The following is a 25,494-nucleotide window of genomic DNA, read 5'->3' as shown; positions in this document are numbered from 1 at the left end:
CCGACGCAGAATTCCGTTCCGCTAGAAGAAAGAACATATTCATTCTTCTTGCAGAATACGCGAGCAGAAGTCCATTGAAGTCAATGGTAAAAACATTTCCGCTTGATATTGTTTCCGTGCGGAAATTCCACTAGAAAAAAAAAAAAAAAAAAAAAGAAAAAGGAAAAGGAAAATTCCAATTGGTGGTTGTAGTCCAGAAAAAAAACAATTTCCTCCTATATTCTGCACAGAATTCCATACGATTTTCACGCAAATTTGGCGGCTACATTTTTACACGAGGATTCCTCTCCTATTCCTCAGTGTGAACGAACCCATAGGGAGAAAACTTATCTTTTTTTTTTTTTTCCTTTGTCTTTTTTTGTTGTAGGTCAAACTGATGGATATTACTAATGCTCATTCCTAGTCAGATCACAAGGTCTTTGGCAGCAGTCTCCAAACTGTGGCGCTCCAGATGTTGCAAAACTACAACTCCGGGCATGCTGGGAGTTGTAGTTTTACAACTTCTGGAGGGCCACAGTTTGTATACCATTGGTCTTATGGGATCCTTTGAATTCATCAATATCTATGAGATCTGATGCAAGTTCAGTTGGCTTCCTCGTATGGCCTTATTATGTGTTATTACAATTACACATTTTTCCTGCTAATTCTGTCTTTCTCCGTATATTTTCAGCCATATTGTGGACTGTACAACATCTAAAAGGCAAAGTAGAGGTCAACGTGGAAGACGGAAAAGAGACTTCCCTCCGAGTGTCAGCGTGAGTGCACTTTTTATTCTTACAGTAGTGTTTTTTTACTTGTTTGTTATGGTCATTGTTCACATGCAGTTGTCTATAGATCTGTCAGGGATAGCGGTAGTAATATGGGAATCAGGGCGGTATGATTTTCTATGTCATGATTCAGTATTCTTGTATGAGAAGACCTTTAAATGCTGCTGAGACTAAAAGTCCTGCTTCTCCTTCCGCATATAGAGAGAGCCTGTTAGTATTGATTCCCTGTGCACTTATTAATAAAAGCCTGTGAGTCCTGCTTTCCCTGCTCACATGTAGAGAGAGCCTGTGAGTCCTCCTGTATCCCCCACCCACACATAAAGAGAGCCTGTGAGTCCTCCTGCTTCCCAAGCATAGAGAGAGCCTGTGAGTCCTCCTGCTTCCCAAGCATAGAGAGAGCCTGTGAGTCCTCCTGCTTCCCAAGCATAGAGAGAGCCTGTGAGTCCTCCTGCTTCTCAAGCATAGAGAGCCTGTGAGTCCTGCTTCCTCTGCCCATTCATAGAAAGATCCTGTAAGTCCTTTTTCTCCATCCACTCATAGATGGTGCCTGTGAGTCCTGCTTCCCCCACCCACTCATAGATGGAGCCTGTGAGTCCTGCTTTCACTGCCCACTCATAGAGAGAGCCTGTGAGTCCTGCTTCCCCCACCCACTCATAGAGCCTGTGAGTCCTGCTTCCCCCACCCACTCATAGAGCCTGTGAGTCCTGCTTCCCCCACCCACTCATAGAGCCTGTGAGTCCTGCTTCCCCCACCCACTCATAGAGCCTGTGAGTCCTGCTTCCCTCACCCACTCATAGAGCCTGTGCGTCCTGCTTAATCCGCCCACTCATAGAGCCTGTGAGTCCTGCTTCCTCCGCCCACTCATAGAGCCTGTGAGTCTGTTCCTCCTCGGCATAGTAATGCTTCATTCTCTGTAATGTATACCTGTTATATTTGTTGGAACATTTATTAAATATGGATATTAATTGTGGTGGTCAGATACTTGTCAGATGTGTAAAGGTTACAGTACCATGCTTGATAACATTGTGGGGAACCTCTGGATTGCGCCTTTTTAAAAAAAAAAATTTTTTTAAAGCTGTTGTTCCCTCTTTACTTAGTGATGTCTCTTTTACTGATGTGAACTCCATTATCCGGTACCTGGCCCGACTCGCTCCAGAGGTTGGATTGCTGGGGTCAAATCTAATGGAGCAGACAGAGGTATGGGATGTCTACTGGTGTTGTATTGTGTGTTTTTTAATTAATTTATTCCAGAAAGAGTTTCATTCTTTTTCCTGTGAATTGTCTAGTATCGTGTCATTCAGTTAAAACAGAACTCCGGTATGGGTGGGAAAAAACAACTTATCCCCTATCCTAAGCATAGGGGATAAGTGTTAGATCGCGGGGGGTCCGACAGCTGGGGCCCCCCCGTGATCTCCTGTACGGGGAACCGGCTCGCTCCTGCTCAATGCACGCCCCCTCCATTCACTTCTATGGCAAGGCCGGAGATTGCCGAAGTCAGCACTCCAGCCCTGCCATAGAAGTGAATGGAGGGGGTGTGACGGCCGCAGCTTCGGCTGTGGTCGAACGCTCGGCTCCTGCATTGAGCAGGAGCCAGCCGGTTCCCCGTACAGGAGATCGCGGGGGGCCCCAGCTGTCGGACCCCCCGCGATCTAACACTTATCCCCTATGCTTAGGATAGGGGATAAGTTGTTTTTTCCCACCCATACCAGAGTTCTCCTTTTAAAGGAGTTCTGCAGCGGCTCTCCCCATGCAGGAGGTGTGTCGACCGTAGCATGGCACCACGGCTGGTGTGCCCCTTACATGTATCTCTATGGGTGAGGCGGAAATGCAGCTCTCCCATAGAGCTGAATGGAGGGGATGTGTCTGCCGACCTCTTAGTGAGGTCGACAACACAAGCATTAGCTGCGCAGAACCGCGGCAGTTCCGTGTCCCCGTATGGGAGATTGCGAGGGGTCCCAGCGATCAGACACGTATTCCCTATCCCAGTGTTTCCCAACCAGGGCGCCTCCAGCTGTTGCAAAACTACAACTTCCAGCATGCCGGACAGCCAATGGCTGTCCGGGCATGCTGGGAGTTGAAGATTTGCAACAGCTGGAGGCACCCTGGTTGGGTAACACTGCCCTTTCCTGTCGATAGGGCATACGTTGTCTAAGGCTGCAGTACTCCTTAACATGGGAGTTGGCTGCAAATCCAGACACCGGCTAGTAATGGAGTGAATTCTGGATATTAAAAAAATAGAAAATGTGGTAGAAGCTGTTCGGTGTAGAGGAACCCCTGTGTTCTGTGCAGAGTAGATTAGCAGGGACGTTCCACGTGGGCGACGGCGGCCATTTCATGCCTGTCTGCATTTCCTCAGGCCCCGTTGGTGACCGACGGGGTCCTGAGGAAACACCGACAGGCGTGAAACGGGTGCTGTCGCCCATGTGGAACGTCCCTGCTAATCTGCTCTGCGCGGGGATAAGGCTGCATTCACACCACGTTTTTGCAATACAGTTCCCGTATACTTTTTCCATTCTGAAAACCGTACGGAACGGTATGAAAAACCATATGCTCTCCATTGAAAACCGTATGCCAAAAGATGCATCCGTTTTGCATCTTGTACAGTTTTGTCCTTTTTTTTTTTTTTTTTTTTTTTTTTCCCCGTACTCAAAACTGTAGCCTACCACAGTTTTTGGTCCGGGTGAAAAACCGTATTGAAACTGTATATGTTTTTTTTTTTTTTAACATGGCAGTCAATGGGAACATACAGAACCGTATGTGCCTACAGTTCCATCCAGTTTTCACCATACAGTTTTTGACTTTTCACTTGTTTGATTGAAATTCCAAGAAAAAAACTGTGCAACTTTATTCATAATGGAGAGAAAAGTTACAAACGTATGTTTTTTGCATAAAAAAACGGATGCAAATGGACATCATTTTTCAAACTGTACACGGGTTAAAATTTGTGCACACGTTTTCATACAGTTTGGTCAGGTTTTGAGGAATCCGTTTTTCAACAAAAACCTGATACTGGAACTGTATTGCAAAAAACGTGGTGTGAATGCAGCCTAAGGCTGCATTCACACCACGTTTTTGCAATACAGTTCCCGTATCAGGTTTTTGATAAAAAATTGATTCCTCAAAACCTGACCAAACTGTATCAAAACTGGTGTACAAAATTTTATCTGTATACGATTGAAAACCATATACGGTTTGAAAAATGATGTCCGGTTGCATCAGTTTTTTTTAAGGAAAAAAAACCATAAGTTTTTAACTTTTCATTCCATTATGAATAAAGTTTAATTTGTTTGATTTAAATTCCAAGAAAAAAAAAAACACGTATGGTGAAAACCGGATGGTTCTGTACGGTTCCCATGGACTCCCATGTTTAACAACACACATACATTTCAATATGGTTTTTCCATCGGCCCAAAAACCGTGGTAGGCTACGGCTTTGGGTACAGGAAAAAAACTGACAAAACCTTACAAGACGCAAAACAGACACAACCGGATGCATTGTTTGGCATAAGTTTTTCAATGAAGAGTCAATGCATAAGGTTTTCAATGCAGTTCTGTACAGTTTTCACATTGAAAATGTATACGGGAACTGTATTGCAAAAACGTGGTGTGAACCCGGCCCAACTCTGCACCGAACAGCTTGAGATGTAACTACCATTCTCTAAATAAAGCAAGATCATTGGAAAAGCCAGGTGAGTGCGCTGGTCTTTTTACCTACCTTTGTTGAAGTTTATTAAAAAAAAATTAATAAAGAAATATATATATTATTTCTGTGCAGCATTATTTTGGATTCTCTAAAAGAGGTCATGTGATTTTTCATACTATTAAATCTTTTGCTGTGAACTAGAGATGAGGGAACTTACAGTAAATTCGATTCGTCACGAACTTCTCGGCTCGGCAGTTGATGACTAATCCTGCGTAAATTAGTTCAGCTTTCAGGTGCTCCCGTGGGCTGGAAAATGTGGATACAGTCCTAGGAGACTCTTTCCTAGGACTGTATCCACCTTTTCCAGCCCACCGGAGCACCTGAAGGCTGAACTAATTTATGCAGGATAAGTCATCAACTGCCGAGCCGAGAAGTTCGTGACGAATCGAATTTACTGTAAATTCGCTCATCTCTACTGTGAACCTTACATTGGCTGTAGAAAGTTTTATCTGGTGGTTGTTAGATTTGGCAGAAACTGCTGGAAATGTAAATAATGAAAACCGTCCAATACTAGAGTTTAACCTATGCTTTGTAACACGCACAAAAAACTACAGCTATTGGAAGGATACGGCATAAATGTCTGATAGTCCCACCAGAATATAGGTAGGTCCTGCACTTATCCATACATATGATTTCTTGTAGTCATGTCATATACCTCTATAATGGGAATCCACCTTTCTTACACCATTTCGGTCTGTTACATTAGTAACATTTTACATTGATTATTTAGGATTAGATAAAACAGACCAGCTTTTTTTTTCCATAAACGGCGACACACCTGTGCTCAGGTTGTGTGCGGTATTACAGCTCTGCTCTATTCTCTTTAATAAAACAGAGCTACAATACCACACGCAACTTAAAGGGGTACTCCATTGGAAAACTTTTATTTTTATTTTATTTTTATATCACCTGGTGCCAAAAAGTTAAACAGATTTGTAAATGACTTCTATTAAAATATCTTAATCCTTTCAGTACTTATCAGCTGCTGTTATGATCCACAGGACGCTCTTATCTTTTTGAATTTCCTTTCTGTCCGACCACGGTGCTCTCTTCCGACACCTCTGTCCATTTTAGGAACTGTCCAGAGTTGGAGCAAAACCTATTCTGCTTTGGACAGTTCCTGACATGGACAAGAGGTGTCAGCAGAGAGCACTGTGGTCAGACAGAAAAAATTCAAAAAGAAAAGAACTTCCTGTGTATCATATCAGCAGCTGAAAAGTACTGGAAGGATTAAGATTTTTTTAATAGAAGTAATTTACAAATCTTTTTAATTTTCTGGCACCAGTTGATTTAACAAACAATGTTTTTCAGTGGAGTACCCCTTTAAGGACTAGAATGGCACTGTTCCTGGAAGAAAGTGTAATTTTTTTTCTAGTCCTGCTTAACCCATTTAAAGGACAAGTATCATGTAATTTAAAAAAAGTATACGTTTTTTTTTTTTTTACATACTTGTCCTCTAAGGTTAGGGATGCCTGGGGCAACTTTGGCTGCGCTACAGGTCATGTGACCAGAAATTGCAGGACTTTTGTAGACGCAAGTTGCTGTCACTGCTACCTGGAAATTGCCAGAAATGCAGCTGGACTGGATTCCTGGCCAAGGCAAGTTGTGGATCACAATGTGATCATATTCACTTACACTTATTACGATGCAAACACTTGTGACCCAAGTCGAGGCTAAAATTGCCCTTTAGCCCCATCTTAAAGATGATCATTCTGCTCCCCTAAGACATATCTGTTTTAGTAAATATGTGTATTTCTCATAAACTGATTGCATTTAGAGAATCTTTCTCCTAGAACTATTCCTATGTCCCAAAAATCTACAATGATTGGACAAGGTTAGACCTCAGGGGCATGTCCACAATTGTTAATATCCTCGTAAAATTCTAGGAGGAATAACACAGGTCTTTATCACATCGGAGCCCTGTTATAATGATGACCACCAGATCACTGCATACACCAGGTTCTTCCCAACAAAGGTGCCCCCAGCTGTTGCAAAACTACAACAAGAATAATGTAGTATAATATTTACCCTATTACTTCAAAATCACACTTGTTTTATAAGCAAAATGAATCTTAGTTTTTCAAGCATTTAAAAAAAAATTTTTTTTAGACATTTAGTGCATGTTTTTCTTTTGAGGCTTTTTTTTTTTTTTTAATGCCAATAATGTGTTCACTTGCAATTTTACAAAGTATTTGGAAGCCCTTCAATTGCATAAGCTGTGCCAAAAAAGACACCATTTTTTTTGAAATTATGATTCTTTTTATTAGAAAAAGAATTTTTTTTTTAAATAAAATAATAATCATAATATAATAAAGAATATATATGTATATTTTTATTTTATTTTTATAAAATTTATACGCGCACACATTTACACGCACACATATACACGCACACACGCACACATATACACACACACGCACACATATACACACACACGCACACATATACACACACACGCACACATATACACACACACACACACACGCACACATATACGCGCACACACGCACACATATACGCACACATATATACACACACACACACATCTACACGCGCACGCATATACACACGCACACACACATATACACACTGTGACGACCTGTCTTGGGGATTAGCTCTGGGATCGTCCTGGACCACGCCACAGGATGCGTTTCTTCTCAATAAACCAGCAAACAAACACTTATAATGCAAATCTGGCACCTTGCCAGTTTTATTAGACAGGTTGCAGGGAAAGAAATAAACAAAAATCAGGAACAACCAAAATCTTAGACAGTCTGGTCACTGACTAAACAGATCAGCTTGTCCTGACTAACAACCGCTGAGCTTCCCTCAGCCGGTTAAACATATGTCCCCTGCAACCTTCTACTCACAATTCATGTCACTCTCTTTGAGCCCCTCATAGCTCGGGCTGTGTACTCCTCAGCAGGCTCTGTCTCTTCCCTACAGCCCACAAGCTGTCTCCTTGGAAGAGCCCAGATTAGACTGAGTCTCCATCTCATATACACCTTCCTTCCCTCCTGCCTCATTACTTAACCCGTACAGGACCTAGGGCGTATGGATACGCCTTATGTACCTGGGTCTTAAGGACCCAGGGCGTACCTGTACGCCCGTGGGAATTTCGGTCCCCGCCGCGGGCCGGGCGGGGACCGAGCCGGGGTGACTGCTGATATCGATCAGCAGGCACCCCGTGCAAATGCCCAGGGGGGTCATCAGACCCCCCCATGTCGGCGATCGGCGCAAATCGCAAGTTAATTCACACTTGCGATTTGCGCCGATTCCGAGTCATTCGGGTCTATGGTGACCCGGTGACCTGGAATAGAAGGGGGATCGCGGGTGTCTAAGACACCCACGATCCCACTGTAGCCATAGGAGTGAGGTGGCAGAGGTGCCACCCCTCCTATCTCTGCTATTGGTGGTCTAGATAGCAGATTAGGGGCGGGGGGGTTTACTTTCATTTTTCCCGTTCTGCCCACCCACAATAGGCGGGGCAGGATGGGGAAATGACGGGGACCAAACGCCAAAGATCCACTTACCCGTCGGTGGAAGCTGCGGGATCGGCGGCGGTGATCGGCGTGGGCGGCGATGTCGTGCGGCAGAAGAGGACGGCTCCCTGGATCCGACGGAAGCCGGTAGGTTGCCTAGCAACATCTAGAGGGCTACAGTCTGAGACAGTAGCCCTCCAGATGTTGCAAAACTACAACTCCCAGCATGCCCAGACAGCTGCTGGGCATGGTGGGAGATGCAGTTTTGCAACAGCTCGAGGTCTACAGTTTAGAGACTACTGCACAGTGATCTCTATACTGTAGCACTCTAGATCTTGCAAAACTACAACTCCCAGCATGCCCACATAGCTGTTTGCTGTCTGTGCATGCTGGAATTTTGTAGTTTTGCAACATCTGGAGGTCCACAGTTTGGAGATCACAGTGCAGTGGTCTCTCTCTGTAGCCCTCCAGATGTTGCAAAACTGCAAATCCCAGCATGGCGAAACAGCTGTCTCGGCATGCTGGGAGTTGTAGTTGCGATCCCTCCAGCTGTTGCATAACTAGATCTCCCAGCATGCCCTTCGGCGATCAGTACATGCTGGGAGTTGTAGTTTTGCAACAGCTATAGGCACACTGGTTGGAAAATACTGAGTTAGGTAACAGAACCTAACTGAAGGTTTTCCAACCAGTGTGCCTCCAGCTGTTGCAAAACTACAACTCCCAGCATGCACGATCTGTCAGTACATGCTGGGAGTTGTAGTTTTGAAACAGCTGGAGGTTTGCCCCCCATGTGAACGTACAGGGTAAATTCACACGGGCGGGTTTACAGTAAGTTTCCTGCTTCAAGTATGAGCTGCGGCAAACTTTTCGCCGCAGCGCAAATTTCTAGCGGGAAGCTCACTGTAACCCGCCAGTGTGACTGTACCCTAAAACACTACACTTACACATAATAAAGGGTAAAACACTACACATACACCCCCTTACACTGTCTCCCCAATAAAAATGAAAAATGTATTGTACGGCAGTGTTTCCAAAACGGAGCCTCCAGCTGTTGCAAAACAACAACTCTCAGCATTTCCGTACAGCCACTGACTGTCCAGGCATGCTGGGAGTTTAGCAACAGCTGGAGACACCCTGTTTGGGAATCACTATGCAATCCCTAATTTAGTCCTCAAATGCGCATGGCGCTCTCACTTCAGAGCCCTGTCGTATTTCAAGGAAACAGTTTAGGGCCACATATGGGGTATCTCCGTAATCGGGAGAAATTGCTTTACAAATTTTGGGGGGCTTTTTCTCCTTTAACCCCTTATGAAAAGGAAAAGTTGGGGGCTACACCAGCCTGTCAGTGTAAAAATTTTTTTAAATTTTACACTAACATGCTGGTGTTGTCCTTTACTTTTTATTTTCACAAGTGTTAAAAGGAAAAAAAGCCCCCCAAAATTTGTAACGCAATTTCTCCTGAGTACAGAAATACCCCATATGTGGGCGTAAAATGCTCTGCGGGCGCATAACAAAGCTCAAGAGTGAGAGCGCACTATGTACATTTGAGGCCTACATTGGTGATGTGCACAGCGGTGGCTGATTTTACAGCAGTTCTGACGCAAAAAAAAAAATACCCACATGTGACCCCATTTTGGAAACTGCACCCCTCACGTAAAGTAACAAGGAGTATAGTGAGCCTTTACACCCCACAGGTGTTTGACGAATTTGGATGGAAAAATGAAAAAAAAAAAATTTTCACAAAAATGCTGGTGTTACCCAAAATTTTTCATTTTCACAAGGAAACATAGGAAAAAAGCCCCTCAAAATTTTTAACCCCATTTTTTCTGAGTAAGAGCATACCCCATATGTGGATGTAAAGTGCTTGGCGGGCGAACTACAATGCTCAGAAGAGAAGGAGCGCCATTGGGATTTTGAAGATAAAATTTGTCCGGAATTGAAGGCTACGTGTGTTTACAAAGCCCCCATAGAGCCAGAACAATGGAACCCCGCACATATGACCCAATTTTGGAAACTACACCCCTCACGTAATGTAATAAGGGGTACAGTGAGCATTTACGCCCCACAGCCACAGGTGTCTGACAGATTTTTGGAACAGTGGTCCGTGAAAATGAAAAATGTAATTTTTCATTTGCACAGCCCACTGTTCCAAAGATCTGTCAAACGCCAGTGGGGTGTAAAAACTCACTGCACCCCTTATTAAATTCTGTGGGTGGTGTAGTTTCCAAAATGGGTTCACGTGGAGGGGTCCACTGTTGTGGCACCACGGGGGGGGGGCTTTGTAAACGCACTTGGCCCCCGACTTCTATTCCAACCAAATTCTGTCTTCAAAAGCTCAATGGCGCTCCTTCTCTTCTGAGCATTGTAGTGCGCCAGCAGAGCACTTGATGTCCACACATGGGGTATTTCCATACTCAAAAGAAATGGGGTTACAAATTTTGGGGGTAATTTTCTCCTATTACTCCTTGTAAAAATATAAAATGTGGGGGAAAACCAGCAATTTAGTGAATTTATTTTTTTTCTCATTTACACATCCGACTTTAGCAAAAAGTCGTCAAACACCCGTGAGGTTTTAAGGCTCACTGTACCCCTTTATGTGTTCCTTGAGGGGTGTAGTTTCTAAAATGGTATGCCATGTGTTTTTTTTTTTTTTTTGCTGTTCTGGCACCATAGGGGCTTCCTAAATGCGACATGCCCCACAAAAACCATTTCAGAAAAACTCACTTTCCAAAATCCCATTGTCGCTCCTTCCCTTCTGAGCCCTCTACTGCGCCCGCCGAACACTTTACATACACATATGAGGTATTTCCTTACTCGAGAGAAATTGGGCTACACATTTTAGGAAGATTTCTCTCCTTTTACCCCTTATAAAAATTCAAAAACTGGGTCTACAAGAACATGCCAGTGTAAAAAATTAAGACTTTGAATTTTCTCCTTCAATTTGCTGCTATTCCTGTGAAACACCTAAAGGGTTAACAAACCTTTTGAATGTCATTTTGAATACTTTGGGGGGTGCAGTTTTTATAATGGGGTCATTTTTGGGGTATTTCTAATAAGAAGGCCCTTCAAATCCACTTCAAAACGGAACTGGTCCCTGAAAAATTTTGATTTTGAAAATTTTGTGAAAAATTTGAAAATTGCTGCTGAACTTTGAAGCCCTCTGGTGTCTTCCAAAAGTAATAACATGTCAACGTTACGATGCAAACATAAAGTAGACATATTGTATATGTGAATAAATATATAATTTATTTGGAATATTAATTTTCCTTATAAGCAGAGAGCTTCAAAGTTAGACAAATGCAAAATTTTCAATTTTTTCATAAAATTTTGGAATTTTTCACCAAGAAACTATGCAAGGATCGACAAAATTTTACCATTAACGTAAAGTAGAATATGTCATGAAAAAACAATCTCGGAATCAGAATGAAAGGTAAAAGCATTCCAGAGTTATTAATGCTTAAAGTGACAGTGGTCAGATGTGCAAAAAATGGCCGGGTCCTACAGTGAAAATTGGCTGGGTCCTTAAAGGGTTAAGAAGCAGGTGAGAGCTTCTGCAGGGTGAGCCAAGGAAATACACCCTTTCCTTGCCACACTGCCACAACACGCACACATATACACACGCACACACATATACACACGCACACACATATACACACACACACATATACACACACACACGCACACATGCGCACACACACATATGCACACACACATGCACACACACACACACATATGCGCGCACACACACATATGCACGCACACACACACACACATATGCACACACACACATATGCACACACACACACACACACACATATGCACACACACACACACACACACATATGCACACACACACACACACATATGCACACACACACACACACACATATGCACACACACACACACACACATATGCACACACACACACACACACACACATGCACACACACACACATATGCACACACACACACACACACATATGCACACACACACACACACATATGCACACACACACACACATATGCACACACACATATGCACATATGCACACACACATATGCACACGCATAAGCACGCACACGTATACACGCACACGTATACAAGCGCACACACACGCGCACACATGCACACGTATACACACTCACAGATATATAGTGTTTTTTTTTTTTTCTGACGCTGTAATTACAACTAGGAAAGAAACTTACATATGAACTCACAGGCATTTTCCAGTTGAACCCAATGCAATTCTATAGGGAAAAACAAGTTGTATTTTTCTAAATAGGTGTTAAACAGTTGTCTTATGCCTTTAAATAACAACAAAGAAAATTGTGCGAACATAACCTATTGCTGCATTCACGTACAGCAAAAAGGTTGCAAATGGGGTCAGAAAATGGCAGCAGAGCATATGTAGTGTGAGAGATAAATGGGGAAAATATAGCCGATCGTAAATTGTCCGGTCAATTCTTTCTGCTGTTTTCCACCTTTACAATAAATAGGGTGAAATCCATGACATGTTTCGGACATGCAGCAGAGAAATCCGCTGTGTGTGAACAGGCCCTTAGTGTTGGGGTTATAGTGATGCAGCAGTGTCTGTACGCAGCGCTGCTTTTCACCGGATCTTTCTGGCCAATCCAATGTGGAGGATATTTTTACTCCAGCAGCTGCGGCGTCATCTGCCACGTCGTCTCAGCTGTTCCATCCAGTGCTGTGTAACCTAAACCAGCTCCATGTTTATTCGTCTCTGCCAAATCCCCCCACAAACCCCCTGTGTGCACAGAGACGGCTGCCGTGGTATATATAGCACATAGTAAAACATTCGGGCCTGACCCAGACAGCTGTACTGCGGCCGCTGCAAGACATCCAGCTGTTCGCCTGAGCTGAACCTGGATCACGTGTGATAGGGCCATATAGTGATAATTATTATTAGTGCTAATTATAGTGTCTGTACTTCTAATTGTAGTCTGTATAGTTGACAATCCCATAATGCAATGTTTCACAACTAGGGAGCCTCCACTCATTGCAAAACTACAACTCTCAGAATGCCCGAATAGCTGAAGGCTGTCTGGGCATGCTGGGAGTTGCAGTTTTGCAACAACTGTAGGCACACTGGCTGTAATAAAAAAAATAAAAAAATAAAAATCCCTTACTGTAATTAAAGGGGTACTCCAATGGAAAAAAAACATGTTTTAATCAACTGGTGCCAGAAAGCTAACCTCTTCAGGACACAGGGCGTATGGATATGCCCTGCATTCCGAGTCCTTAAGGACGCAGGGCGTATCCATACGCCCGTGGGAAATCCGGTCCCCACCGCTAGCCGGTTGGGGTCCAGAGCCGGATGCCTGCTGAAATCGTTCAGCAGCCATCGCGGCATATCGCCCAGGGGGGTCATGATGTCCCCCCCATGCCGGCGATGGACGCAGATCGCTGGACAATTCAGCCCAGCGATTTGTGGCGGATTCCAGGTCAATCGGGTCTCCAGTGACCTGGTGACCCTGAATTACTGGCTGATCGGAGCCGTCTCTGACGGCCCTGAACAGCCATAGCCAGCAGGGGTGAGGTGGCACTGGTGCCACCTCACGATCGCCCTGATTGGTCGGCCGGTTTACCGGCTGACCAATCAGGGCACCTGCTACGGGTGTCTCTTCCAGAGGACATGATCGGGTGCGGGAAGAGGACCCCGGCAGCTGGGGACCCCGATCCTCGGCGTCCCTGTTGGGATCAGGGCCCCAGGAGCGGTGGCGAGGGACTGACCTGGGGAGCAGGAGTGGGAGCTGAGTGACAGCTTCCTGCTGTTGCTTAGCAACAGCTCCCAGCATGCAAAAAGGGCATGCTGGGAGCTGTAGTTATGCAACAGCAGGAGGCAGACCACCAAAACTCCCAGCATTCCCTTATGGGCATGCTGGGACTTATGGTTTTGCTACAGCTGGATGTCCCCCCCCCCCCCCCCAATGTGAACGTACAGGGTACACTCACATGAGCGGAGGTTTACAGTAAGTATCCGGCTGCAAGTTTGAGCTGCGGCAAATTTTCTGCCTCAAATGGGCATGGCGCTCTCACTTTGGAGCCCTGTCATATTTCAAGGGAACAGTTTAGGGTCACAAATTTTTTTTTTTTTTTTTTTTACATATGCAAAAGTCGTGAAACACCTTTGGGGTATAAAGGTTCACTTAACCCCTTGTTACGTTCCCCGAGGGGTCTAGTTTCCAAAATAGTATGCCATGTGGTGTTTTTTTTTTTTTTGCTGTCCTGGCACCATAGGGGCTTTCTAAATGCGGCATGCCCCCAGAGCAGAATTTGCTTCCGAAAAGCCAAATGTGACTCCTTCTCTTCTGAGACCTGTAGTGCGCCAGCAGAGCACTTTTCACCCCGATATGGGGTGTTTTCTGAATCGGGAGAAATTGGGCTTCAAATTTTGGGGGGTATTTTTTGCTATTACCCTTTTTAAAAATGTAAAAGTTTTGGGAAAATCAAGCATTTTAGGTCAATTTTTTTTTACATTTGCAAAAGTCATGAAACACCTGTGGGGTATTACGGCTCACTTTATCCCATGTTACATTACCCGAGGGGTCTAGTTTCCCAAAAAATTTTCGGCTGTTTTGACACCCTTAGGGGCTTCCTAAAGGTGACATGCCCCCCAAAAACCATTTCAGAAAAATGTTCTCTCCAAAATCCCCTTGTCGCTCCTTCCCTTCTGAGCCCCCTACTGCGCCCGCTGAACACTTTACGTAGACATATGAGGTATGTGCTTACTCGAGAGAAATTGGGCTACAAATACCAGTAAAAATTTTCTCCTTTTACCACTTGCAAAAATTCAAACATTGGGTCTACAAGAACATGTGAGTGTAAAAAATGGAGATTGTGAATTTTCTCCTTCACTTTGCTGCTATTCCTGTGAAACACCTTAAGGGTTAAAACGCTGACTGAATGTCATTTTGAATACTTTGGGGGGTGTAGTTTTTTATAATGGGGTCATTTATGGGGTATTTCTAATATGAAGACCCTTCAAATCCACTTCAAACCTGAACTGGTCCCTGAAAAATAGTGAGTTTGAAAAGTTTGTGAAAAATTGGAAAATTGCTGCTGAACTTTGAAGCCCTCTGATGTCTTCCAAAAGTAAAAACTCATCAATTTTATGATGCAAACATAAAGTAGACATATTGTATATGTGAACCAAAAAAAAATGTATTCGTAATATCCATTTTCCTTACAAGCAGAAAGCTTCAAAGTTAGAAAAATATTTCAATTTTTCATCCAATTTTGGGATTTTTCACCAAGAAAGGATGCAAGTTACCACAAAAAATTTACCACTAAGTAAAAGTAGAATATGTCACGAAAAAACAATCTCGGAATCAGAATGATAACTAAAAGCATTCCAGAGTTATTAATGTTTAAAGTGACAGTGGTCAGATGTGCAAAAAACGCTCTGGTCCTTAAGGCCAAAATGGGCTTGGTCCTTAAGGGGTTAAACAGATTTGTAAATTACTTCTATTTAAAAATCTTAATCCTTCCTGTACTTATCAGCTGCTATATGCTCCAAAGTAAGTTCTTTTCTTTTTGAATTTCCTTTCTGTCCGACCACAGTGCACCTCTGTCTGTGCCAGGAACTGTCCAGAGTAGGAGCAAATCCCCATAGCAAACCCATCCTGCTCTGGACAGTTCCTAAAATGGACAGAGGTGTCAGCAGAGAGCACTGTGGTCAGACAGAAGGGAAATTCAAAGAGAAAAGAACTTTCTGTGGAGCATACAGCAGCTAAGTACCGGAAGGATTAAGATTTTTTAATAGAATTAATTTACAAATCTTAACTTTTTAGTACAAGTTAATAAAAAAATAAATAAATAAATATATATATATATATATATATATATATATATATATACACACATATACATACAGTGTGTGTGTGTATGTGTATATATATATATATATATATATATATATATATATATATATATATAAAAAAAAAAAAAAAATATATATATATATATATATATATATATATATATATATATATATATATATATATATATATATATATATATATATATGAGAAAAACAAAGGTGGTTTTGCAGCACTAATTAGCTTAATGAAAAAATAGTCGGGTGCCAGCTCCCAATGAACTTGATCAAAGTCCCAAAATTAATCCATCCAAAGAAATGGTGCAGCACTCCATGAGTAAATCCAAGGTGCAAAAAAGATTTATTCACTTCACATCATAGCATAGCAACGTTTCAGATCACACAGGATCCTTTTTCAAGCTCATACAAACACACATTAGGGGGTAATAAATACCCAAGTGAACATTTCAATCATGGTATAATAATTATAGTGCCAATTAATATAAAGTGTACAAAAAGTGCATATTTAGTGCATCATGTTACAAGTATAAGGCATTGGTGCAACGTATAAATAAAGTGCATACGTGTATATTAAAATCATTAAAATAGCTTGAAAGATAGAGTTAATATTATACAAACATAGTCAATTGCACACACATGTCTGTCATATTGTATAATCGTACCCATGTGTGGCGAACATAAATCATAAACATAAACACTGGCACGGAGAAGGAGGAACGCTCACCTGTTGTAATGCATAATGGCGCCGGCAAGCGTGAGGCAATCCCTACTGCGCAAGTGCAGAGAGTTGTGACGGGATCTGTGTGGGGATGTCAGCTGACTCACCCGATCACGTGTTCCACGTCACTGTGTTGTTCTTGTATCACATGACCGTCGTCATGGAGACGAGCAACGCCAACTTGTGCTCTCTCCATGATACTTGGTCAGACATAATCTATCACATATTGATATATTAGGAGATCTGCCATATTATTTGTATTTAATCTATATGTGTAACTACCGAATATAAAGTGAATACAATTATATATACTATTATATAAAAAGATCTTTTATATAAAAAATCTTTTTATATTTTGTGTATATGTGAGAAAAAAAATTTTCTATTAGGATGCAGTAATATCGGGTCCATGTGGGCAAAAACTCAACATAACTCAGAGCATAATTAAAAAATATTGTTATGCAAGGAAAAGAAGCAAGGAAGAAAGAAGAGAAAAGGGAATAACAGAAAATAAAATTAATTTAGTAAATAAATAAAATTATGATGAAGAAATATATAGCAGACAATGAAAAATAAAAAATAAATTAAAATAATAAATATAAATACATTACAAAATAAAATTACTAAAAAATAAAAAAAATAAAGTATTTAATTTGATCATGGATCATCACATGAACGCTCAGTGATCTCTGAATCTTTCAGGATACGGGGGACCCATATAGAATCCCTATTAATAACTACTCCCGGTGCCATGGGACCAGTGCCCGGGGGCACACTATCAATGTATCCCCTGACATCAGTCAAAGAGAGAGCCTTCAGAGTTAGGTCGCTAGACCCTTGTCCAGAGGCTCTATTCACCATAGTCCAATGATGGAGCGCGCCCGCTATTTCAGCAGCGACTCATCGTACTGGGTGGGTCCCCCCATTTTTATTCCTTATTGTTTTTAAAACAAAAATATAAACTAGAAATAAAAATAAAAAATAAAGAACAAAACAAAATTGTCAAATTAATCAAAAAAACTCAAAAGAAAGAGAAAAGGGGAAGAAAATTTTTTTTGGGGAAAAAAATAATAAAACAAAATAGTATAATATAATAGGAAAATTAAATAAAATACATAGAGTGTATCCCTCTGAGAGATGTTTCCTGTCCACACATGGTAATCCATCAACTGCATCACAGCTAAGCAAATATTAGAAAGATATATATTTTCTTTAAAAAATCTATATTTTATTAATTTTATCAAACAAGATGGCAGGTCTCCATTCAATAATCATAAAAATAATGTCAAATTACATTAATTTCTTGATGAAATTCAAATTGTTGAGATGTTCCTCCTCCTCCATCCAGATATAATTCCATAATCTACCTAAAAAATAATGTGTGTGTGTGTATATATATGAACCAGATACAGGTGCATCACTCCAACAAAAAAGTGATTTAATGTCTCATGTCAGCATTACAACGTTTCTGCTCCTCCTGGAGCCTTTTTCAAGCATGCTTGAAAAAGGCTCCAGGAGGAGCTGAAAAGTTGTAATGCTCACATGAGACATTAAATCACTTTTTTGTTGAAGTGATGCACCTGTATCTGGTTCATATCTTGGATGGACTCTGATCAAGTCCTTTGGGACTCTGGCACCAATTTTCTGGTTGGACTGGATAAGTAGTGCTGCTTTATTTTGGGATATTATACATATACATATATATATATATATATATATATATATATATATATATATATATATATATATATATATATATATATATATATATAAATATATATATATATATAAATATATATATATATAAATATATATATATATATATATATACACATACATACATACATACATACACAAAAAGAAAAATAGCCAGTACAACAACCTAATACACGGGTGCACACTGCTATGGCAGATACAGAGTATAAAAAAAGAGAGGATTGCAGCAGCAGCAACACACACATACACACATACACATACACACACACACACATACACACATACACATACACATACACACACACATACACACACACACACATACACACACACACATACACACACACACATACACACACACACATACACACATACACACACACACATACACACACATACACACACACACACATACACACACACACACATACACACACACACACACACACACACACACACACATACATACATACATACATACATACATATACATACACACACTGTATATTTATTTTCCACTGGAGTACCCCTTAAAAATCTGCAATAACTTCCCATACCTAGCGGCCAGTCTGAAGATGCAAAGCATGAACTGTGGACTACCTTTTGACTCATGTAGACGATGCGGCTAAACTAGAGTCACTTATCATACCAGAGTCACGGCTCTTAAGGGGGTATTCTGGATGTGCTATACGTTGGCATATTGCTAGGATAGGTCACTGGCTGGGCATTGTGGTCCGACTACTAGATGAATGGCCCCATCGGTTTCCTGCACAGTACCCGGACCAGGGTGATTTGTATTTTCATTATTGGTAAGGGTCCCAGTGGTATGCAGATACCATTACTATAGCTACAGTACCCCCCTAAATAGCTGATTACATGGACTCTCTTTGATTGCAGATTAATTTGGTGGTACTCTTTAAATTGTTGATTGATCTGGTCCCCGTTAAGTTACTGATTAATCTGGTATACCTTAAATGGGCGCTGTCAGATACAAAATCTTTTGATATGTTGAAAAGCATGTATAACCAATAGGTTTTGCAATTGCTTTCATTAGAAAATGTTCAGTATTTCATACAGAAAAAGCCATCCAAAGAACTGCCCCCCCCCCCCCCTGCCTGCTTGGACACATACTAGTCCTACTGTGTCCATGAGTCATCACCTATGTCATGGACACACTTCCCTGATTGACAGCTGTGAGTGCAGGGCTCAGAGCTGGAGGATAGGGGATAATTGATCGCGGGGGGTCCGACCGCTGGGACCCCCTGTGATCTCCTGTAATGGGCCGCGGCTGTCACGTCCAGGGGGCGTGCCAGCCGCAGCATGACGTTGCAGCCGGCACGCCTCCTCCATACATCTCTATGGGAGGAGACTGGGCCTCACCGTCGACCTCTAGGTCGATGCTACGTCACCATGATCGCCAATGGTGGCGCCCCGTTAGGGAGATCGAGGGGGGTCCCAGCGGTCGGACCCACCGCGGTCAAACACATCCCCTATCTTGTAGATAGGGGATAAGTGTATATTGCGCTGCAGTTGTCCTTTTAAAGGAGTTCTCTAAGCTAAAACTTTTAACCCCCGCTGTGCCCAGGCTGTAAAACTATACTTAGTAAACTTTCACTTACCTGTCTACGATCCCCCGTTGTTCCGATATCGCCATCCCGGTCTCTTCTACTTCCTGCGGGTCGGTAACTTCACTCTGCGTTCAGCCTGTCAGCGGCCGCAACAATGTCCCGTCGCGGCCGCTTATAGGCTGAGCGCAGAGTGAAGTCACCGACCCGCAGGATGAGGAAGCTGACTGGGACCGGAGCACGGACGGCGATATCGGAACAAAGGGGGATCGTAGGCAGGTAAGTGAAAGTTTATTATGTATAGTTTTACAGCCCGGGCACAGCAGGAGAAAAAAAATTTCAGTTGGAGAACTCCTTTAAATTGTTGGTTGATCTGGTGACCTCTAATACTGCTGTTTAATCGTGTGCCACTTAGGCTACTCAATGATTTTCTACCAACTTAAAGGAATAATTCAGTGAAATAAAACTTATAAGTAATAGATTGCGCGGGGTCAGACTGCTGGGACCCCCTGCTATCTCCTGCACGGGACCCCAGCATTTCCCAGGAAGGGGGCCTGCCGTCTCCCACAGGAATCCGCGGCCGAATGCACCCTCCATGTATCTCTATGGGATACGTGGAGGGGGGCGTTGGCCACCGCTTCTTGTGGGGGTCTGCACGCTCCCTTCCTGGGAAATGCTGGGGTCCCGATCAGGAGAATGCGGGGGGTCCCAGCCATCTGACCCCACGCCATCTATAACTTATCCCCTATCCAAAAGAAAGAGTATAAGTTTTATTTTATGAGTACTCCTTTAAATTGCTGATCACATCCCTCCTTACATTTTTGATTGATATCATACCCTTTAAATTGGTGGTTGATCTAATGACCCCTAAAATTGGTGGTTGATCTTATCCCCTATTAGGTTACTGATTTATCTGATGCCGCCTTAAATTGCTGATCTGGTCCCCCCGCCCCCTTAAATTGTTGGTTGATCTGGTCCCCCCCAACCCCCCCCCCCCCCTAAAATGGCTGATTTGTTCCTACACAGATACATTGCGATTGTCTAGTCTTAATACCTACTATAACCAATGCTTTATGGTACTGAAAGGTGCGGAGTGGATCTACTCTGTAAGTTCTGATCCTTAGAGTGGCTATTATATTGTATGCTTGTATAACAGGGGCCATCTTTTCTTTTCTCTGACTTTTTGCAGAACTTTCAGCATTATTGCTCCTGTAATGAACTTGTTTCTTCTTGTAGATCAATCACTGGGTGGAGTTCAGTCAGATCCGGCTGCTTGACAAGTCCACCTTCTCCGCCGCCCTCCAGGAGCTGAACCATTCCCTGTCTCTGCGGACCTACCTGGTGGGTGACTCTTTGACCCTGGCAGACATCAGCGTCTTCTCCACATTGGCAGGTAATGTACAGCTGTTCTGTCTGGTGGTAGATAAACCCTTCTTAAAGGAATACTCCACTGTAACACACCTTATCCCCTATCCAAAGGATAGGGCATAAGATGTCCCCCACTATCTCCGGCGCGGCACCCCAGTAATCCGTGCACCGAGCGAACTTCTCTCCATGCCGGATGACTGGCGACTACAGCCACCATGCCCCTTATATTGATGTCAATGGGAGGAAGCGTGACTGCTACGTACTAGCCGTCACACCCCCTCCCAAAGACATGAATGGATGTGGCGTGGTGTCACGAATGCGAAAGCTTCAAGCTTCCGTGTTCCACACGCCGTCGCTGCCAGCCTGGAGATTGCGGGGGTCCCCAATCCTCGCGGGATCCTCGCGATCAGACATCTTATCCCCTATTCTTTGGATAAGATGTTTTTCGGCAGAGTACCCCTTTAAGAGTGTATTATCCTGCACATATTTGATGCACAGGATTTGAAGCTGCAGAATTTAATGTAAACTAAATGACTGAACACCGCATCAAATTTGCAGCTTTAAATCGTTCGCATGAAATATGTGCAGGATACTGTACGTGTAAATACACCATGAGGGTAGATCCACACATAGCATATACACAACATATTTCACACTGTGCGAAATCCGCTATGCACTGTGAAATGCTCTTCATGCTCTCCCGGCAGCAGCCCTGTGTGCGCACTTAAGTTTGGAGGCGGGGCTGCAAGTCACAGTCACGTCTGCGCGCAGGCCTCCAAACCTCATTGCACACACAGGGCTGCTGCCGGGTAGCCCTGTGTGTCGGCTCATAGGAGAAAACGCACCGCTGCGCAGCGTGAAATAGGAAATTATAATATGTGACCCTACCCTAAGGGTGTATACACATACAGATTCCTGCACATATTTAATGCTGCATATTTAAAGCTGCGTTATTCACTTAGTTTGCATTGAAATCTGCAGCTTCAAATCCTGCACATCAGATATGCATAGGATACTGTACATGCGAATACACCCTTAGGGCAGTGTTTCCCAACCAGGGTGCCCCCAGCTGTTTCAAAATTACAACTCCCAACATGCCCGGACAGCCTATTGCTGTCCGGGCATGCTGGGAGTTGTAGTTTTGCAACAGCTGGAGGCACACTGGTTTTGGAAATACTGCCCTAAGGACATGTCTTTAATCACAGGAATCATATACGGATTATGATTTTTTATGATAATGATTGTCAAAGACCCACAATAGGGTTAAAAGTTGTACTGCGCCATGGAGGAATTAAGTTGTGTTTAATTTTTCTTTAAAGGGCTATTCCAGAAAAAAATTGTTTTATTTTATTTAATTTTTTTACCAACTGGCTCCAGAAAGTTAAACAGATTTGTAAGTTACTTCTATTAAAAAAATCTTAATCCTTTCAATAATTATCAGCTGCTGAAGTTGAGTTGTTTTCTTTCTGTCAACAGTGCTCTCTGCTGACACCTCTGTTTGTCTCAGGAACTGCACAGTAGTAGAAGAGGTTTGCTATGGGGATTTGCTTCTACTCTGGACAGTTCCCAAGACACGTGTCATCAGAGAGCACTTAGACAGAAAACAACAACCTTAACTTCAGCAGCTCATAAGTACTGAAAGGATTAAGATTTTTTAATAGAAGTAATTTACAAATCTGTTTAACTTTCTGGAGCCCATTTGATATATAAAGTTTTTCTCTATCGACTCCATTTGGGGACACAGACCGTGGGTGTATGCTGCTGTCTCTAGGAGGTGTGACACTATGGTAATAAAAAAAGTCAGCTCCTCCCAGCAGGATATACCCGCATTCAGGCTCTGAGCTAATCAGTTTAACCCCTTCACGACGAGCGACGTACATGTACGGCGCAGCGAAGTGTCACTTGGCGCGCGGCGACGTACATGTACGTCGCGGGGTTCCGGGAGCGCCGCGTCACCGGTAGAGGTGATCGGACCTGGATGACTGCTGCTATCTAACAGCAGGCATCCCCGGCACATCGCCGAGGGGGGTCCTGAGACCCCCCCATGACCGCGATGCGCGCAAATCGCAGGTCAATTCAGACCTGCGATCTGCGCGATTCCGGGTCATACGGGTCACTGGTGACCCGGTGACCCGGAAAATAAGAGGGATCGTAGGTGTCCGAGACACCCTAGATCCCCCTAAAGGGATAGGAGTTTGGTGGCAGGGTTGCCACCCCTCCTATCCCTGCTATTGGTCGGCCGAGCGACCGACCGATAGCAGACCGGGGGAGGGGGGGTTAAAGTTCGGTTCCCCCGCTTTGCCCACCTATCGGTGTCCGGGCAAAACGGGGGAACCGTCAAGGGAGGGTCGGCGCCGAAGGTCCCTACCTGGATCCCGGATCGCGATCATCCATGCGGGGATCCCCCACGTGCGGCGGCGGCTTCCGGGTCCTGCTAGGTGAGTTGTTGCCTAGCAACATCCGGAGGGCCACAGTTTACAGTGGTCTCTAAACCGTGGCCCTCCAGATGTTGCAAAACTACAACTCCCAGCATGCCCAGACAGCTGTTTGCTGTGTGGGCATGCTGGGACTTGTAGTTTTGCAATATTTAGAGGGGTTCAGGTTGTAGATCACTAAGTGGTCTCAAACTGTAGCCCTCCAGATGTTGCAAAACTACAACTCTCAGCATGCCCAGACAGCAGTTTGCTGGCTGGGCATGCTGAGAGTTGTAGTTTTGCAACATCTGGAGGGCCACAGTTTTGAGACCACTGGACAGTGATTTACAACTTGAACCCCTCTAAATCTTGCAAAACTACAACTCCCAGCATTCAGGAACAGCATAAGGCTGTCTTGGCATGCTGGGAGTTGTACTTGCGTGCCTCCAGCCATTGCATAACTACATCTCCCAGCATGCCCTTCCGCAATCAGTACATGCTGGGAGTTGCAGTTTTGCAACAGTTGGAGGCACACTGGTTGGAAAATACTGAGTTAGGTCATAGAACCTAACTCAAGGTTTTCCAGCCAGTGTGCCTCCAGCTGTTGCAAAACTACAACTCCCAGCATGCATGGTCTGTCAGTGCATGCTGGGAGTTGTAGTTTTGACCCCCCCTCCCGTGTGAATGTACAGGCTACATTCACACTGGCGGCAGATTACAGTGAGTTCCCCGCTGCAAATTTGAGATGCGGCAAATTTTCCGAAGCAGCTCAAACTCCTAGCGGGAGACTCGGTGTAATCCGCCGCCAGTGTGAATGTAACCTAAAAACACTACACTACACTAACATAAAATAAAGAGTAAAACACTACATATACACACGTACACTGCCCCCCCACCCCCCTTCTCCAATAAAAATTAAAAACGTATTGTACGGCAGTGTTTCTAAGATGGAGCCTCCAGCTGTTGCAAAACAAAAACTCCCAGCATTTCTGGACAGCAATTGACTGTCCAAGCATGCTGGGAGTTTAGCAACAGCTGGAGGCGCCCTGTTTGGGAATCACTGGCGTAGAATACCCCTATGTCCACCCCTATGCAAGTCCCTAATTCATGCCTCAAATGCACATGGCGCTCTCACTTTGGAGCCCTGTCGTATTTCAAGGCAACAGAATAGGGTCACATATGGGGTATCGCCGTACTCGGGAGAAATTGCCTAACAAATTTTGGGGGGCTTTTTCTCCTTTTACCCCTTATGAAAAGGAACAGTTGGGGTCTACACCAGCATGTTAGTGTAAAAAAATAAAAAATTTTACACTAACATGCTGGTGTTGCCCTATACTTTTCATTTTCACAAGAGGTAAAAGGGAAAAACGCCCCCCAAAATTTGTAACACAATTTCTCCCGAGTACGGAGATACCCCATATGTGGGCGCAAAGTGCTCTGGGGGCGCACAACAAGGCCCAGAAGGGAGAGTGCGCCATGTACATTTGAGGTGATTTGCACAGAGGTGGCTGATTGTTACAGCGGTTCTGACAAACGCAAAAAAAAAAAACACACCCACATGTGACCCCATTTCGGAAACTACACCCCTCACGGAATGTAATGAGGGGTGCAGTGAGAATTTACACCCCACAGGTGTCTGACGGATCTTTGGAACAGTGGTCCGTGAAAATGAAAAATTTTGCACAGCCCACTGTTCCAAAGATCTGTCAGACACCTGTGGGGGGTAAATGCTCACTGTACCCCTCATTACATTCTGTGAGGGGTCTAGTTTCCAAAATGGTATGCCATGTGGGGGTTATTTTGCTGTTCTGGCACCATAGGGGCTTCCTAAATGCGACATGCCCCCCGTGCAAAATTTGCTCTCAAAAAGCCAAATATGACTCCTTCCCTTCTGAGCATTCT

At 43.5% G+C, this 25,494-nt stretch overlaps 1 protein-coding gene across 5 annotated transcripts in view; it reads left to right on the top strand.

The window, feature by feature from the left end:
* EPRS1 (glutamyl-prolyl-tRNA synthetase 1) overlaps window positions 1-25,494 on the top strand; it is a 147,918-nt gene that overhangs the window by 9,737 nt on the left and 112,687 nt on the right. For all 5 annotated transcript variants that reach the window (XM_056568365.1, XM_056568366.1, XM_056568361.1 and 2 more), the window contains exons 2-4: window positions 671-755; window positions 1,865-1,964; window positions 21,047-21,203. In XM_056568365.1, the coding sequence (XP_056424340.1) occupies window positions 671-755; window positions 1,865-1,964; window positions 21,047-21,203 (342 nt within the window). The remainder of the gene's footprint in view (window positions 1-670; window positions 756-1,864; window positions 1,965-21,046; window positions 21,204-25,494) is intronic.

This window comes from Hyla sarda, chromosome 3 (genome assembly GCF_029499605.1).
Source record: "Hyla sarda isolate aHylSar1 chromosome 3, aHylSar1.hap1, whole genome shotgun sequence".
NCBI classification, from domain to species: domain Eukaryota; kingdom Metazoa; phylum Chordata; class Amphibia; order Anura; family Hylidae; genus Hyla; species Hyla sarda.
This window is presented reverse-complemented; position numbering and strand designations above follow the sequence as displayed.